This window comes from Dicentrarchus labrax, unplaced genomic scaffold (assembly GCF_905237075.1).
Source record: "Dicentrarchus labrax unplaced genomic scaffold, dlabrax2021, whole genome shotgun sequence".
NCBI lineage: Eukaryota > Metazoa > Chordata > Actinopteri > Moronidae > Dicentrarchus > Dicentrarchus labrax.
This window is the reverse complement of record NW_026136721.1, coordinates 17,555,312-17,576,247: the sequence shown is the minus strand read 5'-3', so window position 1 is coordinate 17,576,247 and position 20,936 is coordinate 17,555,312. Positions and strand designations below refer to the sequence as shown.

At 37.7% G+C, this 20,936-nt stretch overlaps 1 protein-coding gene and 1 long non-coding RNA gene across 2 annotated transcripts in view; both read right to left on the bottom strand.

The window, feature by feature from the left end:
* Nucleotides 1-20,936, bottom strand: part of LOC127355131 (uncharacterized) — a 468,532-nt gene that overhangs the window by 95,246 nt on the left and 352,350 nt on the right. The window lies entirely within an intron of this gene.
* The window catches only part of tusc3 (tumor suppressor candidate 3), a 74,381-nt gene that overhangs the window by 15,589 nt on the left and 37,856 nt on the right, over nucleotides 1-20,936 (bottom strand). The window contains exons 4-6 of the mRNA XM_051385617.1: nucleotides 17,478-17,618; nucleotides 15,290-15,430; nucleotides 14,122-14,211 (exon numbers count right to left, since the gene is read on the bottom strand). Coding sequence (XP_051241577.1) covers nucleotides 14,122-14,211; nucleotides 15,290-15,430; nucleotides 17,478-17,618 — 372 coding nt within the window. The remainder of the gene's footprint in view (nucleotides 1-14,121; nucleotides 14,212-15,289; nucleotides 15,431-17,477; nucleotides 17,619-20,936) is intronic.

Genomic DNA, 20,936 nt, shown 5'->3' with positions numbered 1-20,936 from the left:
TGTTTTCCTATCATAGAGACAATATGATCAATCTGGTCAGACTAAGACAGTAAATGATCCAATCTAATGCCCAGTAATTTGGTTTTAGTAACCTGCTCAACTAATATCCCATCTATAGACAAGCTGAGTGCAGTGGTTTTAGCATGAGCATTCTGACTACTAAAAACAATACATTTTGTTTTGTCAGTGTTCAGTAGCAATTTGTTCATTTTCACCCATTTAGTTATAGAATCCAACTCAACAAGTAGATTTTCTCAGTTCCACTAAAGTTGGAGACACACAGAACAAAGTTGAATCATCAGCATACATAACTACATCAGCATTTTTAACAATATGGAATTTATAAAAAATTTAAATAAGAGGGGCCCTAAGCATGTGGTGTTTTTGTAACTAGTCCATTTCTATTAAAGTCATTTGACATTTGATTAAAACTAATCTTCAAGTATCTTACTCGTCTACACCTGGAGCCATCTTTGGGTAAAGGTATTATTTTTCTCTTTCCAAAGCTCCGGAAAGGTACCACTGAGAAAGCATCTATTACAAATATGACACATTGATTTGGAAAGCTGTCTAGCTGCAATTGTAAAAAAAAAATAAAAATAAAAATTCCATCCAGGTTATCTATGCCAGGAGATGTTTTAAACCGGTCTTAAACCATCTACTTAAAAATATGGCTTGGTGATAAACTGACCTGCACATTCCAAATACTTCTGATAATTACCCGACTTCTTGCACGTTATTTGATTTCAAGTTTTCCACATTTTTTTTAACCATCATTTAAAGACCTGTGAATTTGTTTGTTGAAAATATTCTATCTTTTTAATATAGTTTAACTTAGTAACCTTATTTCTCAACTTCTTTCTAAAAAGCATCCTGATTAATGGCAACTGTGATGGCCTGGACTTGTTGGTAGCCAAAATGGTGTCCATTTCCTGGCTTAAACTTTCCATTATAACGATGGACATACGAGATGTCTTGTTATGCAGCAAGGCAGCAGCAAGGCAGGTTGTGTTTTGGGCAACCACACAAATATATGAATATGTCATTTGCATGTATGTGTATGTATTGTGTGTGTGTGTGTGTGTGTGTGTGTGTGTGTGTGTGTGTGTGTGTGTGTGTGTGTGTGGGCGTGCGCAGATCAGATGAAGAGTTCATGCATGTGAGTGTGTGCTTGTGTATTGTGAGTCATAAAGATTTCTCTCATGTAGCGCGTTGGTGTATAGAGGTGATACCTTTTCACTGAGTGGGCTGGGAGGTTAGTCTAACCCTACAGGAATACTCGCACACACATACACACAGGATTGCATTAACTAAGACTCAGTGGAGACTCCCACTGTTAAACTTGCTTCTTACTGTACACCTCTCTTGATTCATATTTTCTGCATTAATGCTGCTCCTACATCTTTTAGAGAACAGAAGTAGAGCACAAAGTCAAATAATCTCAAAACCAGAAAATGGTTGGAGCAGAGGATAATTTATCGGTTGGCTAGGAAAAGACTGGAATAAAAGTTTCAGTGCCAATACAACTTATTCCATATACAATTGTTTTAATGCCAATGTTTCCTTTTTCAGTTCAGGCTTTGTTTTCCATGGGGCTGACACCTTGTGGTTGGCAGGTTGATTGTTTGGTTGATATGCTCTCATCTGACCAAATTCTCATTTGTTGGATAATCACTGGTGTTACACTAATTAAGAGAAAAGTGTTTCTTAATCGGTTATTTTTGCGGCAGGAGGAACATTTGCAGACCTGATGTATGTTTATATGTGCTATATTGTTAGACATAACATTGATTATGTATACAAGACAATATTCAAATATATTTTACTCAACAAATGTAGTACAGTTTTAATAATAATGATAACTATAAGTTAGGAAGACAAACTGCTCCTGTTTTCACAACTTTTTACTTTTTTATAAAAATGTATTTTCAGTGCTGAAATTTAAAGTCACTGCACAATTAAATGATAAACTATCATACACATTAGTCTACGAAAGTCTCCCACACAGCACAATGCTTAAGACCAAACTCCACACAAGCAAGCTTCTTTGATAAGATGCCAGAGGCCTATTTTGACTGGCATCTGTCTGTGTGATGGAAGAGAAGTAGATAGACAGACAAAGAAAGAGAAAACGGTAGTTTTGTGGAAACGAAAGAAAAGAAGGAGAGAGAGAACGGAAGGAAGTATTTCAGTGTGTTTCTCATTGTTGAATCCCTGCAGATTATTAGCGTCTAGGTTTACGGCGCATCTAGGGTCTGTTTTTCCACTTGACTGCCCCTGTGTTCATTTCTTTCCCTATCAGACAGGAATGAGGGTGGAAAGATGAATAGAAGATGACAAAGGAGGAGGGGTAAAGGGAGGACAGCTTTTTCTTGCTTCAGTGGAGAGAAATGAAGAATTTTTGCACTTGAAAGCAGTCATAAAGATGACAAAGGCTCAAGGCTGAAACAGATCCCTTTGTCTTCAACACAGACCTGTTGCTCTGCATTAACTGATTATTACCACCATGAGAAAAAGTTTTATTTGGAAGTTGGTGAAAGATTGCTTTTTGCATTCCCAATCAAGTACAAGTACAACTTAGTAGTGTCACAAGGAATTTCTATTATATTGTCTCAAATTAATTATATTAGTTAAATTCCAGGTTATTTAAAAAGGTTATGCCATTAGCACAAGAGTAAGGTGGTGGTGGTCATGATGCAGTACGGACAGGAAATGAATCTGGAAAACACAAATTCACAAAAAAAATTAATAAATCTTATCTTTCAGCTTGCTAGCACAACATTCTTACTGGCATTTGGCTTTTGGACAAGCATGCACATGAAATTTAGTTTTTTTTGTGTGCTGACATTTAGTGCTGATTAAATAACATTGCACTGGGATAAGATGAATTTATCCCTGATTTCATCCCAGTTTCAAAGACCAAGGGCATCTTTGTAAAATGTTCAATAACTGTACAGGAAAAAGGGTACTTTTGAAAAGTGGCACAGCTGTGCCACTTTTCAAACGCTAACTAGCCCATATGCAAACCTTAATTGAATGAGACAAGCTCAGTCCCCCTTTCAGGACATTGTTGAACAGTCACTCGGGAAATGATTGCTAAATCAAGTACACTACAAGTAGATGCGGCAGGTTAAAGGAAATTGGGGAGAGGAAAAATAAATTACTAAACATGCCCGGAAAAGCTTAGAAAAAAACACAGCTTGATGAGAGACAAATGCATTAGTATGGGAAGGTAGAAATTTTCTTTCATTACAAAATCTAAACAAACATTGCTTCATACTATTATGCAAGACACAGCTCTCTGCATGTTACCTCCTCAACATAAACAGAAATTGAAGATAAAGGCTATGAGCAAGAGCTGTGCTTGGGGGATGAAAAATTCCTCAATCCATGGCCAGGCACTTCCAATTAATCTGATGGATTAGAATGCAGGAGTTCCATTCATTAGTGTGCAGCTAAACTGAGCTGAGAGTGTGTGCGTCTTTCAGTGTATGTAGTTTTGCTTTTGCTATGTGTATGCTGAAAACCAGTAAGTGAATGCGTGTTTGTGAATGAGACTGTTTAGGGAGAATTTGTCTGTGTGAAAGTGTATGTGTGTGTGTGTGTGTGTGTGTGTGTGTGCGTGTTCATGTGTTCATTAGAAAAAAGCACAACATCGAGGTGGTCTGGAAGTAAAAGCAGCCACAGCTTGTTGAGCTGACATGGAAATGAACGGTCACACTCTATAACTCGTTCTTTACCGGTTATTTAATCAAACATACAGGTTACCTACACAGACTAACTTATACACTTGTGAATATATACAGCATGCAGGCTCTGAACTGTGGTTTGGTGCTGAATACAGCAAGATACTATGCAAAAAAGGAACTGTTTAACATTTATTTAAATGACAATGGACTGAGACAAATTAATCTGTTAAGAGACCTATATAACATATAGAAGAAGATGGCTTCCAATGCTTTTGCTACCAAATAACCCCCATATACTTGTTGAAAACGTAACTGCATAACATCACTTCAACAAAAGGTTTGCATGTGGAATCAAAAGATCTCTTGAATAAAGATCCAATCTTAAAATCATCAAAACGTAGGTTAGTACGGTTTTGTCTTTATGAGCTTCCAAGCAACAGGAGCGTCGACCAACTGCCTCATTTACTTCCATTATCAATGGGAAAAGACATTTCAGGAGTGAAGCAGAAGCAGCCACTTCTTCCGACAGCTAGTGTGGTCACATTTTTGACTGTAGACACACAAATCTCACCACATGTGGTCAAGTAGGTTCTCTTCTCGCTGATAGTAGCCCCATTTTGGTGATAGGAGTTACGGACTGGACCGTAGAAGCGTAAAAATGAGAGGTGCGCCTAAGCCAAAACCTCTATCTAATGAAGCCTCTAAACCAGAAGACACACAGAGCAGGCAGCATCACCATGGCAACACACAGTTGATTGAGATGAGCTAATTAACACAGTTTAACAGGAAAACAAGCTGAGACACAGACACAGACAGACAGACAGATTATAAGTCTTCTAATATTCAAGCTCTTGACCACATTAGGACATTTAATCAACTTTTAAGTTCCTTTCAAAGCAATCTGATTCTTTCTAACTTGTCTAACTAACTTTCATAGTGTTCAAACTCATTACTACACTTTGTCAACTTATGTCTAATCATTCAGTTGGAAACAATATTAAACCTTTTGCGATATATTCAAGTTTTTAGTGCCATTCATAGTAATTAGACCCTTTCACAGTTTCACAACTACAATACTCCTTTCAGCTACAAATTAAAGCCAGTGATTCCGTATATCGACAGCTCTTCAACACACCTTCAAATCACCTTCAAAATCTTCCACCTTTTACAGATTATTAATATTACTTAACTTTTAGAGCCAGCAATTCAGCGTATTTAATTTCTAATTTATTATTTTTTTCTTAGACAGTATTTGACAACCTGGGAATGAGAACAGGTTGTGAAGTTTGTAGGAGAAACTACATGGCTCGCAAAAAATGCGAACTCTCCCTATCTACAGCCAGTGTTTGGTTTGTCCATTCTGGGCTACTGTGGAAACATAGTGGTTCAACATGGCAGAGGAGAGAGAGAACCCGCTCCCTCTTTAGATATAATTGGCTTACGCTGAGGTAACAATTGTATTGAGAAATGCTACCACCAATTAAGGATAACTTCAAATATTATGCTATGAAAATTACAGTTGGGACCATTGTACAAACACTTTTTTATTAAAGTGGTGATGTTTTACTGTGGGTGTCTAAGGCAATTGTAAAAACAATTAGCATTCTATCCACCTTTTTATTTACCAGATCCTTGGGTATAATACATATTTAAAATGCACTTAATAACTTTAACAAAAAAAAAAAACATCTATGCAAATATAAACTCACCAATGAGATTATTCCTCTAGAGGGCCTCAAGAAAATAGATGGTAAAAGGTTAGCTCAATTAAGTATTGAAATATCAACGTTAGAACTCTAAAATGAGTCTAGACCTTTACCAAAGACCTCCCCTAAGGATAATTTACTGAAGCATTTTTACATTGGCATGCTTTTAAGATGAAGATCTCAGGAATATACGTGTTTACATTCCCTCTAATACAAGAACGAAGATGTTAACATCATTGTGAGTGTCTGTGTTCATGCACTCATTTGAATACATTGACATTAAACAGGCTTGTTTATATAAGAATTGCATAAAACAACCTATTTGTTAGACTTTGAGGCAAATTAGGTGTCTGCACAAATGCAGGCGTATAATGAGCATTCCGTACACACACACACACACACACACACACACACACACACACACACACACACACACACACACACACACACACACACACACACACACACACACACACACACACACACACACACACACACACACACACACACACACACACACACACACACACAGGCCATAGGTATCTCACATTTATTACTGTATTAAAATTAGGTTGAGAACAGGCCTTTCCTACGTGAGTGTCATTGATTTCTTCAATGTGGCACACTCACACAAAACATACATGACAAGAATGTAAGTACCAATTAAAATATAATAGCTGGAATCAATGGCAAGTAATGTCAATGATAACTGATAACACAAAGTGTATGAGCAATGAGCATATTGTGTCCCTACTTCTCTTTTGCTCTAAAACCAAACCATTGCAGTGTTTGCTTTTAATAGCTTCGGGCCAGATAACCTTTACAAATAGCTATATTCATCCTTTCCCATCCTGTATCATGTATTTGTGTATAGCATGTGTGAATGTGTGTTTGTGTGTGTTTTGTTTGGTAAAGGTCAGGAGGCACTCAGACAGGAAGAGGGATAAATGAAAAGTCAACAAAGCAGAAAGAACAGAGAGGAGAAAGAGTAAGTAACAGAGAGGAAGAGAGTTGAAGTGGAAACATGTGCTTCATTTAAATAGACAAAGGATAGGTTTGACTGTGTGTGTTGTTGCAAATAGGTATAATGACAGGCGAAGGCGATCTATGAAGTGAACCTTGCAAGGTGATCTGGATAAGAGTGTCAGCTAAATACCTACAACATTAAATGGGAGCAAGAGTGTGAAAGAGAAAGCCAAGGGAGAGGACGATTATTTAGTACGATACAGCTAGACTGAATCAGACCTGTAAACTATTAACACCTAGTACTGATGCACTATACTATACTATACTATACCATCGAGGAGGCAAGAAAAGCAATATATTAGTTTTGACTGACAGCTAGAGGATTATAATTTAAATATTTCTCAGTTAAAAGAGAAATATGCTGCAACACATCAATGATTTAATGTCTAACTATCTGAGAGCATATGGAGGGTGATTTATCCAGAACAGCAGAGGGACCATGGGCAGGTTCACTGAACCCTTCATTTGAACAAATATAGTAGTCTATTTTAGGGATTCAGGTGATGCTTTAAAATCTCATTATCTACTCACTGTTTATGCAGTTCAATGTTTACACACTCCATGGAGAGTTCAGTTTAATTACTCAGGAGTCAATTAAAACCATTTAAAATCTGTTTTCTTTTTTCTTTTTTTTTCTGTTTAGAAAAAAACATGTCAATCAGTTAAACAAGGTGACTTCTTATTTCCTCCATAGACTAAGTTTTATTTGTGTTTTGTTTTTTCTGGAACATATGGTGGATTTTATCTAGTGGCAATGAGATGTAAAAAAAAATAATAAAAACAACGTTTTTAAAATATGACCAACAGCAAAGCGTCTTGACAATGGTGAAAGCCTGCTAATCAACAGTCAGCTAGCCTAGAGAGCTTTTCTCCCTCTTCAGTAACTGTTCATTGAATGCAATGTACAATCCTTGGAGAAGCTTGGAGAGATATGACTACTGCTAGCCTGGCTGGCGTGTTAGCTGTTAGCATGTGTTAACTGTACTAGCTGCCATTAGCTACTTAGTGGCCATATTAGATGAGTGCCCGACTGACATATCGAAGTACATGGGAGTTTTGTTTACACTACTAGCGGGGGGAGGTAGTGCACCAGCTAGCATAAGAGAATAAGCACCAGAACCAGAGCCAATGATTGGGCAACAGAAGTTGGTTCACATACTCTGAGACCGACAGAGACCAGGTGATACACAGTGGCTGCAACAAGGACTCTGACTCCAAGGACGACAAAGACACAGCAGGTTCTGCAGGAGACATTCATTTAATTATTTAAATATATATGGAGCACTTTGGTCAACTTTGGTTGTTTTAAAGTGCTTAACAAATAAAGTTGGATTGGATTGGATTGGATAATAATTAAATCAATATCCTTAACATGCTACGACTAGTCGACTAATGGCTTTAACAAACAACTACAAGTTACCTGGGAAATCTTTAGTCGAGGGCAGCCCTAATCTATGTTTTGCATTTTGTCACTTATTTTCTCCCATCTTTCCTGTGTACACCAATCTCCTATCCCTTTCTCCTTCTTTCTCTCTCCCCTCCAGAATATATGACTTTAATATATGGGTCTTAATTACAGTTTCCTGCTAAAAACAATGGTTCCAATCACTTTGTGAGTAGCTGTGAGTGTCTGTGCGTGTGAGCGTCTAAGTGAGGAGACAGTGAGCGATGGTCAATGTCTACTGGTCTGAACAAATATCCAGCCTAAAGGACCATTTATTTCACTGCTTCACTACACTGTTCAATTCTCTCCATATCGGCACAAAACACACAGATAAACACACAAGCATTCCCTCACTCAATCAAAAGCACACACAGAGAGGTGTGCAGGTACGGTAAAGACTAAAGCACCCCTCACACTCACTGACACACACCACACACTGATGTCCTCTGTAAGCCAAAAGTCAACTATTTGCAAAGAGCCAATAAAAGTGACAGCAGTGTTTCTTTAAAATATGAAAGGTTATCAGTAATGTAGAGAGGCCTCCTGCCAACAACTGCCGAAAGCCATCAACCAATCATGTGAAATCAGCTGGAAATATGGAAATGTCATCAGCCAATAGTGCGGAAATAAGGAAGTAGTTGGTCATAGTAAAAGCCAAGAGAGAAACAATGGCTGAAACGCTTCACCCAGGGTGCCTACCATTTGCTTCCCTGAGAGGCTTCCATCAATATGAGCATGTGTATTAAAGTTTAGAATAAGATGTTGTACATTTATATATAGTTATCTATAGTATATAGTTAAATCTGTGTGGAAATAATATTACAACCAAATAAACTATATTATCTGCTGCTGACTCAGTCAAAATTATAAAACTGAAAAGAAAATATACGGGTTGATTACCACTAACTCTGGTGTTTTATTCAAGGTGTTATTAATGATGCGTCATGTTTGATAAATGTTCTGTCTGTCCTCAGACTCAGCACCTGTCAGTACTTTATCTGAAGGATTTGTTTTCATCACTTTACCTCCACAGGTTGACAGCAGGTTATTTGCTGTTCTGTGCGCACAAGAGGACACACAGATTCCGTGTCAACAGAATAAGAAAACACTGGATATACAGGCAAAAATCCTTCAAGCAGCTTAACAGCAATGTAAATTCCGAATATATGTATGTACAGATAACATGCAGCCTCACTATCACTACTGTGTGTGTCTGTCTGTGTGTGTGTGTGTGTGTGTGTGTGTGTGTGTGTGTGTGTGTGTGTGTGTGTGTGTGTGTGTGTGTGTGTGTGTGTGTTAGCTAGCAGTATTTTCTTGGCTGCACAGTGAGACGCTCACTACAATTTCATCTGCTTGGTCGTGCCATTCGTCAGTTGACAAATCCTTTCAATATAGTCTACCTGGCCTCGCTCGCTCATCATTTTAAAGGAATTACACTGTCTGGGGAGAGAGGGAGAGAGTGGTGTGAGGGAAAGAGAGTAGAGTGGAATATTAGAGATGGAGGTGTGAGGAAGGAACATGGAAAGACAAGGAAAGTAGAACAGGAAAGATAAGACAGGTATCTTTTCAATATTGTCTGCCCAGTGCAAGCTATTCACTGTCTAAAGATGGAGAGAGGAAAGGAGGGATCTAAAGAGAGCACAGGAGTGCGGATGGAAGAGGAAAAGATGTGAAGGGAGGGCGGAAATAAGAAAGAGATGAGGACCATTTACAAAGGATCTAATGTAGCTATCCCAGCTGCTATTTTGGTTGAGTGGCTACAAAATAGCAATCTGGCCTGGAAGCTCAAGAAAAGTGGTTGGGTTAAAGCATGTAGGTCAATGAGTCTACTGCTGTAGAGGAAATGGAAAGAGGATGAAGGATTTATTAAGGTTAGGCTATGAGACCTAGGAGGCCAGGAATGCGTGGGGCTTAACAGGAAGTTATAGCATAACAGAGCCAGTCCTCAATGGGTTCACATAATAGGTTCCCATATACACTCAGTAGTCCCTTTATTAGGTACACCTGTACAATCTAACGCAGTTCAATACAACAGTTGAAAATGGAAAAGTGTGAATTGTCTTTCACAATTTGCTTGAGGGGGTCAGGGCATTAGAAACACCTCTACATTATTGCAGTTTAGCACAATATCATCACTAACGATTGTATAACTTCAAAGCAAAAACATTTAATTGAATTGACACTTATAACAGTGTCAACAAAACCTGAACATCATAGACCTAATAAAAATAGACTTGGGGAAATGGGAAAATAGTTGTATTGCGTTGCATTACACTGTACAGGTGCACCTAATAAAGTGGACACTGAGGGTAGTTCACATTATATACACTTTTAGTATAGAGCTGATATACCATACCATACCATACCAGCATATGGGAGTATATGTCATGATTTGTTCCTAAAATAAAATTTTAAATAAGTACCATGTATCTCTAATTTTAGTCATGAAAGTATATAATAACAGCTTTCAGTTTTGCGGTTTCTCTCTGGATCCAGCTTCTGCTAAATCTTCATATATATATATATATATATATATATATATATATATATATATATATGTTGTTCATGCAATTTAAAAAGCTTATAATATATAGTGTTGCAAAAGTGAATCCCCATACCAGCCATTTTGGAGTTTAATTGCAGTGTGATATAATACGATTTAGTGAATGTCATGGCTTGCACTTAGCTTTTGGCCTTCATTTACCACTTGCCTACACAGCTTTGTAGCAGGCAAAACATTAAAATAAACAATAACATATAGTATATTAAAGGGAGAACGACTCTAAAAGTTTAACATGGTGTGGTTTTATAATATCCAGTCACTTGATTGGTGGTGAAGTTGGTAGCTTTTCTTGTTGTGACATTGGATAGTCAGCATGGATACAATCTGTCATGAGATTTGGTGAACAAAAGTATGTTTGCAGCTTGTCTCTAAGATAACAAATCCCCTTTCATTAAAGGACCAATGAAATGGCATCTAGCGCAATTGCAGATTAGAACCCTCTAGCCTCACCCTCTTGTTCCAAGTGTATTGGAGACACTATGGTGGCCAAGGCCATATCAAGAGCCAGTGTTTGGTCTAGGCTACTGTAGAAACATGACAGTTCAAAATGTGGCCTCCATAGAGGAGAACCCTTAAACTATGAAACCTTAACTTTCTAGGTAAACTAGTACTTTCCGAAATGTAGCAAGCAACATGATCGGCCTCCCACCAGCTCTTCAGCCTTTCTGCGCTTAACTGGTATAATTTGTTTTCTGCACGCTGAGTAATAAATCTTCTATGACCTGCTCACCTTTTCATATGAATAAGATGCCTATGGCTATTGCTCACTATAGTTAGGGAATTAATTTCTGTCTTTATCTAAAATGCTGTTTCAACACTTCACTGTGTCAAAACCTTAATGCTGCCCTCATGGCTCTGCTCAGCTCATACAAAGCCAAGAACAAGAAACGGAGACAGCACAGAAGCGACAGGCAGGTAGGAATGTTTCAAACTAGCTGACTCAATTCTTTCTTATGAAGACTATAACATGGTAAAGGACAGACAGGGATGTGAAAGAGAAAGGGAAAAGACAGGGCATGGAGAAGAAAGGAAAGCCGTAGTAGGGGGAAAAAGGTAGAGAGAAATTGATGAACAGAGAGAAGGAGGATGGAGGAAGCGTTAAAGGGAGGAGGGGTCATTATGAATACAGTAAGGAATGCATGGAGGAAAGAGATAAAAAATAAAATAAAAAAGAGGACAAAAAGTGAAATCAAGTGAAACCAAGAGCTGAGCGAAGGCTGTCCACCCATGTAAAGTAACATAATTCACCTGATCATACTATCAGATATGTTCTAATATTTCTTACTCTGCAGTTGCACAAGTCCTTAGGTGATTGTACACTGTGATTCCATTGGTTATCAGTAGAGTGTACACTAAGGTGGAAGTTGTTACACTGATAACTATAGATCGTGGCATCAGTGATGTCAGGAGTCAGCAGGGGATTCTCAGATATATCATGGAGTGTACGATCGAAAAGTGAATCCTCTTATTGTTTGTGCAATGCCATGCATCTTTTAAACTAATTAGGACTGATGGAGTCATAATTTTTATCTCAAACAATACCATCATCTCTGCCTGTCGATACATCTCCTGGCAGAATAAAAGTGGTTCAGATGCCGGTAGGTAGCAGAGAGAGGGTGGTGGGGAGATATGGAAAACAGGGAAAGAGAAAGAAGGGTGACGACTGGGAGCTACAGATGAGAGCAACATAGGATGAGGGTTAAAGCTGATTGTTTTCAAACAGACTGAAAATGACCAACAGACCCTGAAAAATAGAGTGCCTTTTACCCAGAACAGGAGAGAGGGGCAATATGGAATAGGAGATGGGAATGGGCAGCAGTGATGCTTCTTTCCTTTTCATTTCCTTTTGACTTTATGAAAGTGTGTTTGTGCATTTGTATGTATTCTCTAGGAGTGCAATACCAATCCTTTTCGGTCTCTGCATGAGCTGAATTGATTTTTCCTACAAGAAGAATACTGCTTTGTATACCTTAGGTCTGTGACCCCATGCGTCAATCACTGTGGAAGGTTCTGTGTACATGTGTGTGCAAATGCACACATGGCACGTATCAGCCAACAAAACAGCCATAGTCACGTGTTTTAAAAATGTCCTTCATGCTATTCCTTAATCTCCCTCCCTGTCTAACTATTCATATACCTTTCTCTCTAACCTCCCACATTTCTCAGCTTTTGTCATATTTTTATTTTTATTTCACACTTGGATGAACAAACTTAAATGATGACCAAAATAAACAATATCTGCGAATGTTGCGTGTGTCTGTGTTTGCACGCATATTGGTAATAAGTAGCAATTATATAAAACAGAGGAGGTGAGGTGGATCAATAGATAAATAAAAGAACGCTGATATTAACACACAATGACTGCTCCCAGCTGTCCAGTAACAAACTCACTGTGCCAGCGCTGACCTGTTAGCAGGTGGTGTAGACTAGTGCATCTTACTTGGGGCAAACAGCCTTACAAATGTTCCTACCATAAATTTAGAATTGCCTCAATCACCACACTGTAAAACTGATTTATTTCATCTAGTGCTGTCAGTTTAACGCGTTATTAACGCAAACCCATTTTAACGGCGTCAACTTTTAACGCCTAGCACACATTGACGTTTTTTTTCGCATGCTGTTGCAACAACTAGTAACGTTAGAAAAACTACAACACCACATCGGATCTAGAAGACCGGAAACAAAACAACAGGCACGCCGCACTCACTTGTTTAAGAGTAGTAGACGTTACGTTTTGAGTGGATGGCGAGCGTGAGACACCGAAATGGATGGATTCCTTGTTGTCTGAAAATGTCAACAGGCTTGTCTGTTTGAGTAACTGGCTCAAAGCAAAGAAGTAGTAGGCTTACCTTTTATTGGTAACCGTTACTGTTCATTCTTTCTGAAATAAGAGGCTGGGTTGAGCCTCTGGTGAATAAAGAGCAGTAGCCTGACTGCTATGTTCAAAGCAAACTTGAGAAAAGTATTAAGCTATGGTTTAACTGCACTATAGGCTGAGTCCTAGTTTACCTTACATGTGCACTTTGTAATTTTATTTTGTATCGCCCTGTTTTGATCCCTTAGAAAGGCCTGTTGAAGGGGCTGTTTGTGTGACAAAGTATTTTTTTTACCCTTTTATTGATGGACAGTGTTACATTGTGTGAGAGATTATTTGCTCCAAGTGTGAATGTTGAGAATGTTGAAATTGAACACTACAGTATATGCCAATGTTGTTTTCAAAAAAAAAAAAAAACATTTGCACAAAGCAAGCCGATCCACTTTTCCATGTTGATAAGAGAATTAAAATGAGAAAAAATAATGGGACAAAAAGAAATCAAGGGACATTTAGAATAGATAAAAATGTGCGATTAATTGCGAGTTAACTATGACATTAATGCGATTAATCGCAATTAAATATTTTAATTGTTTGACAGCACTAATTTCATCCCTTAAAATATTGGGTTTTGCTCAAAACACATATTGCAATTGTGAAGAAAAAAAGAATGATAGAAAGCAAGAAAAGACATAAGGACGGCAACCAAGGAACAAGGGGGAAAAAAAACAGGAAAGAAGAAAAAAGAGGGGAAGATAAAAAGGATGCCAATAAAGAGATAGAAGGCTGGAAGTGAAAGGATTAAAATAACAAATGAGAGAAAAAAGATAAATGAGAGATAGATGCATGGTTGTATAGAAATGGGGAAAAAATATTCATACCACTTGTCCATTCTGGGGGTTTTTGTGGGCATAGGGAGGACCTCTGATGTGATTCCACATCTGACCAGATGTCATCGCAAAAACTACACACTATCAGAGAGAGAGAGAGAGAGAGAGAGAGAGAGAGAGAGAGAGAGAGAGAGAGAGAGAGAGAGACAGGCAGGATAAAATTTGGTTAAAACATCATTAGTGTGGAAATATTTGTATTATTATCATTATTTCTAACTGGGACAGTGTGAAATGTATCAGTCTCAACATATGATACATTTTTTTATTGTTGTTAAAACAAGCAAAAATTTTACTAATGAGGTGAGATTACTTTGCTTAACTTGTTTCTAGTGCAGTTTTACCTGATTTATATCCCTGGCTTGTAGGGATGTTAAAATACCAAAATTTTCGTAGTCGATACCAATGCCAGTGAAATTCAATGATTCTTGATACCAATTTGATACCACGGTAAAAATGTCCCAATCAAGTTTTTTTGTAGTAGTTAATTAGTTAATGTGTTGGCCTCAAAAATACAGGTTAATAGCTCTGTGTTGCATTAAGAAAAAGAATTCCCTGCAACCAAGCTGTATCTTAATGTTTTTAAAGTGAATATATTAATATTTATATATATATATATAATACTAAATAACTAATAAACAAACTGTAATCGTTTTTGATCTTGTCTTGTAGCTGTCTAAAGAGAATGTGTAATATCATAATAGTCCTATTTGCATCTGACCAGCAGCTCAGCCCCGTCCATGGCAGTGTTTCACTGCAGGTGCACACGCAGTACAGCCACAGAGAAACGGAGTGAGAGCTGACGAAGGAGCATTGTGCATGAAAGTTTTGCGAGTAAATCACCTGTACAGATGCACTTGTCGCCATTTTCGACATGCTCTCCTTCCTGTGGCATTTAACGGCCGACTAAACTATTTATAGGCGTTTATGCTACCGTTTATGCGGGTCTGGAAAAATTGCATCCTTCAGTACTGTAGTGAAATGAGCTGAAGTTAGAGTTGAAGTTTACAAAATTGTGGTATCAATAGGTACCAAAAATCAGTTCTTGTGACATCCCTACTGCCTTGTGAGGGTAGATATTTTTGGCAAAGCATGTATTTAACTTCTCACAGTAGGTATGTTCCCACCTAAAACTGTGTTAGTGATTGTGTGTGTGTCATACCAGTGCAGCCATGGCCCATCCAGTCTTGTTGTATATGAATTCCAAGTTGTTCCTTCTCAGATACAGCAGACCTCCAACCAGAGACACTAACAGAGCCAAAGCAATAGTCCCTGAATAATTAGGAGGACGGAAGACGCGGATCTAGAGGGACAAAGAGAGAGAGAGAGAGAGAGAAAGATATATATATATATATATATATGGTGTAACATATCCCCAATAGAATAATGGCCAGGGTTTCCTATTGTGTATTACTGCATTGTGCAAGTTCTATTACCTTAGAATGAACAATCTTGGTACAATCTGAATGTATAATCTATTGAATGAAGAGCAACATCTTAAAAGAAATTGCAAATGCAATAACTGGATAAAAGAGATGAGAAGAAACTCAAGAGAACAGAGCAAGCCAGAAAGAAAGTATATATTTTAAAAATGTACAAGATATATTTATATGTATGTTATTTGTATTTTAATATTCTTTTCAGTGTTTTGTTTAGAATTTTTCAATTAATCATTCTAACCAGCACCTGCAAAATAATTTCCAACTTAAGTAATATTGGTTTCAATTTCAACATACTAGTAGTAGTAATAGTAAAGTAGGATGAACAAATCCAAGAATATGCAACCAAATATAATTTCAAATTTGCACTACATCGCTTTGAGTATTCAGCGTGGAGCCATGGCTTCCTGAGTAAGTGCTTAGCTTGTTGCTCTGATAACTTAAAATGCAGTTAAAAGATATGCTTAAAAACAAGTGTATTGTAAAAAGTGGCTTAAAACCAGATAAAACTCTGTTTAAGGGAGAGCCTCTTTTTGGCAAAACAGCCTCCTAAAACTTAGGAATGCATTATTCAGAGAGGAAGAGCGAAAAAAAAAAGAGATTTAGCGAAAAGCTCTGCTTTTTCCGCTCCTCAACATCTGCCATCATCCCCCATTTATCTTTATTGTCATTCTTGACCACTACAGGTACACATATCAAAAACACTGACTTCTCTAACCAACTTTCATTCAAATTTCTCCATCACACAAGCTTATTCTTCTCACTACTTTTTTTTATCATATATATTTCCTTGCATTTTTTTCCTTTTCTGTTCTGTTCTTTATTCATGCAGTAAAGTCACATTGAAGTGTCTGAAAGCTACCACTTAGTGTAAGTGCTCCCCTACGCCTTCTCTGAAAGGCAGCCTTTTGAATCCAGGTCCATCAACAGGATGTCAGCAGGATGCTTGGACTATGTCTGCCAGTACTTTGCTGACAGGTTGTTCAAGAAAGAAGAATTTGTAGTTTGACGGTTGAAGGTTTGATCTCTCAGGTGTCAACAACTTAAGTGCATCTCACTAACCTGCATGTGTAAGGCCCTGGTCCTTGAAGATTATGAAGCAATGACATGGTCGACACAACATTTGCGCTTGCTAAAGACTGAGGGTGCTGTCACACCTAACCTGCTGCTAAACTGCATTGCACTCCTATAACATTGTTGGATGAAGGACAAAAAGATATCAAAATTGATGAAGCAAAACCCCAGATATTGTCTTTTTTATTCCATGCATTTTTCTTCCTTGCTGAAATGTGGCACCTACATTAGTTTACATCAGTTTGGTCAGAAATTGTAGCTTCAACCACCAGCCTCGAGCAGAGATGACGAGCAGGCTTACACAGGTCTGGTAAGCTTGCTTCTTCTCCACACAGCCAGATTTTTTTCAGGGTTTTAACTTGTAGACTTCAGAACCAAATGACGTAGCTCCAGAAGGAGCTGATTACATGCAAGTCCTTCGGGAGCTACAAAAAGTTTTTTTAAAAATGCAATACTCAGAATCAGAATTAGGTTTATTGCCAAGTAAGTTTTTACACATACGAGGAATTTGTCTTGGTGCAACTGGTGGAGTTCCCCTTTAAGGCTGGTGTGAAAATTGATCTGATTAGGTAGTGTATATATATTTATGCAAGATCAACACATCATGATGCACTATTGAGGAACAAAACTTCACTCTTATTTGTCTGTCTGGATTTTTCTATGCTAGTTGAATTTTCCTTTTAGGTTAAACTGTAGACCAATTTCAGGAATATTTAGATCATCATTGTATATTGAGATCAACAGCTCAAACTATATACGTGAACTAAATTTGGGTTATATGTACCAACTGTACATTTTTTGCAAATGCGAATGTGTGAATGTCTGTGCATGTAGTACCTGAACATCTGTGCGGTCTGCAATCCACTTGGCCAGCTGCTCTGAAGCAAAGCCAATCCTCTGCAGGTCAAACGTATCAGCCCTCTTTGGCTTTCCCTTAGCCGGGAAATGCATGAAGGTCGGAGCACTGTTCATGTTTAACTAGAGAGAAAGAGGAAAATGGGGGTGAGGAGGAGAAATTAATGTCATCTGACTTGTCAAACATACTAAGTAACATGTCACCGAAAGGTATACATTCATTATCAATCATAATATCTTAATCATCAGACTGGGGGCTGGGGCTAGTATCACAGGTTTATCTCAGTCTGTATCTGTGATCAGTCATTGGCTAAAAACTCGATTGCTTGCTGTCCTAAATTGCCTATTCTCTTTTAAATTAAGTGTTTTTCTTGTTTATGTTTTGCCTCCCAATATGAGTTATCTCACCTGTCTTCTAAATGGCTAAATGGCTAAAAATGTACTCCAATTAACAATGTCTGATATTCACTGGGCTCTATTTATCTATGTATGTAGGGGCTGGTGTGTCAAATTTTTATTTTATTTTATTTTATCTTTTGTTTCAGCAGCCAGCAAATACTCCAATAAATAAAAGTATATAATTGTTGTGACATAAATGTTGACACAGTATGTATTCCAACAGTAAGTAAATAAATAAGTAAGAAAGAAAGTAAAGCTTGAGTTATATAGCACGTTCTGATACACACTACTACAAAGTGCTTCACAAACAAACAAATTAAAATAAACACTCACATAAACACGATACACATACAGATGTATACATCTAGAAGAAAGTTAAGTTAAAAAAGACAGGCAACAAAAATAAGTAAACAAGCAGAAGAGAGATCTTTAAAAATGCTTGCCTATAGAGGTGGGTTTTTTTTTTTTTTTTTTAGGAGCTGCTTAAAACAGTCCAAAGATTCAGCAAATCTTAGTGATTGAGGAGGATGATTCCACATTGTTGAGGCTAAAACAGCAAAGGCACGGTCACCTTTAGTTTTGCACGTAGACCGATGGATAAAAGGCCAAGATCTAAGGAGCGCAGTGGACAAGGTCATGGAGGGCCTTATATCTAATCAGCAGGATTTTGTAGTTGATTCTCAATTTTACATGTAGCCAGCGGTGGGATGCAAGAACAGGGGTGATGTGGGAACGGCAGCTGGATCTGATTAAAAGTCTGGTGGCTGCATTTTGGACTAACTGTAAACGATTTGAGGAAGCTTGACAGTGGCACATGTAGAGGGAATTACAGCAATCTAGAGTGGAAAAAATTAAGGTATGAATTAATAGTTTGAGATCTCTGGAAGACAAGACAATATTTGTTGTGAAGTTGCCAGGTCCAATTAAAAGGATTTCAGTTTTGTCAAGATTCAGGTTGAGAAAATTGAGAGACATCCTGTGGCAGCTAAGCAAACATTGAGGGAGGACAGTTGATTCAGGTTATTAGGTTTAGCAGAGAAGTAGATCTGTGTATCATCAGCATAACATGGGTATGACACGTCTTGGAAGCGGCTGAACAAATGACCCAGAGGAAGCATGTACATTGAGAACAGAATTGGACCAAAAACCGACCCCTCAGGGACACTACACAAGATGATCAATGGTATCAAAGGCAGTAGTCAGATCAAGAAGAATAAGAATGGAGTTTTTACATTTGTTTTCATGTCATTACATATTCTTAGTAATGCTGTCTCAGTGCGATGCTTTTGGCTAAAACCATGTTAAATTTGTGACCTTCCACCAGCTTCAGGAGCTGGTCCAAAACTATTTTTTCAAGGATTTTTGATAAAAAGGGTAATTTTGAGATGGGCTTGATTTAATTTTTCACAGTGAGTAGACGAAGAGGCATGAATAGCAGGCAGTGTTCTTACTGACAGAACAAAGATACAAACGGTCACTATGCTTCTGTGTCAGTGGTATTTTGCAAGTGCACCATGCCTCTTAAGTGCTGCTGCAAAAAACTATAAGACACCATAAATATTAGAAGGGACCAGTGTGATACAGGGGAGTTATTCAGTTGTCAGAAACACAATATCCAAATCTGATTGGCTTTACAGTTGCACTATGCAACTGTACATTGTAGGAAAATATAAGTATTTGGTCTTGACTCTATGTTGGGCAGATACTCTTGGGCAGTCACAAAAAGATAACCCTCAGGATCATTAGATATAATAAACTGCATCAGTGTGCTGATCTCATTACAAGGCAGTAAGTGGGTGTGTATTGGCTATCACAGCTAATAATTGGATAGAGAGAATAATAATACAGTAATTCTACAAGTGTGTTACTCTTTTTTGTCTTTCCTCTTAAACACACGCCAAAAAAAAAAAAAAAACAATTCTAAACTAAATGTTCTATTCCTTCATCTCTCCTTGCCTCCACGTTTCACACCTATTTGACTCCAAATCCCTGGACTCCCTACAATTATCAACAACAATAAAGTCAACTGGTTTACTCTCTCCTGTTATTCCCAAGACACCTGAAGAAAAACAGAGATGAAGGGGAAAGGAAGGAAGTGTGCAGAGAACAAGGAGACAGAAAAAGACAGAAATGAGAGGAGAGTTATTATGCAGATGATTTTTCTCCATGAATGATGGATTAGATGCATGCATGCATGTAAGAATGTGTAAACATGTATTATAATTAGGTGGGTTTTATTTCAGTCCTTTTTATCATAGTGGATCACATCTAGAGTTCAGTATAATTAAAAAGAAAAATGAAAGGAAAAGAAAAACTGGAAAATAATTTTTAGTCTACATTTCTAGTTTATGGCACAGTTGGACCTTCAGATCAATTCACACTGCCTAGACTGAACCTACATCTCAAGGTCTCTTTTTTCTTTTTCTTTGTGAATATTTGTACTGAACTTTGCATTAGCTGCAACAATTAGTTGATTAATTGACTAGTCACACAAATCAAGTTTTAGAATTTGATTAATCGCTTAAGTCAGCTTTTTTCAGAAATTAGTGCCAAATATTCACCAGTTACAGCTCCTCAAATGTGACTTTAGATAGAAAGCTGGAGGAAATATAGAAATAGTATGGGTGACTGAAAACCTACCTACCTGTACTAAATAAGCAGGAAGTATCAAATATAACCAATTCCACATACATGTGGCTTTTCTTCCCATGCATGACTGATGCCTCTGCTTCAGAGCGGTCTGTATATTGTTTGCTTGTGTTTCTTAGCATTTCATTTGATTTGTCCTTCGAAATATGTCCATGTACAGTATGGATGTACATGTTTGTACCTGCCCTTTGTGTGTGCATCCTTGTTTTTTGCCTTACTCTGTAGGTTTTGAAGGAAGGAAGAAGCATTAATTTGTAAGTGATTGATATTACAGCAGAATCTTCGCTACAATTGCACCTTCATTTTACAGTGGTGCTTTTGCTTCTTGAGCCAGAGCAACAAAAATAGGGAATTTTACTACCTACAGTTTGCAGTTACTAATCTATCGGCGCA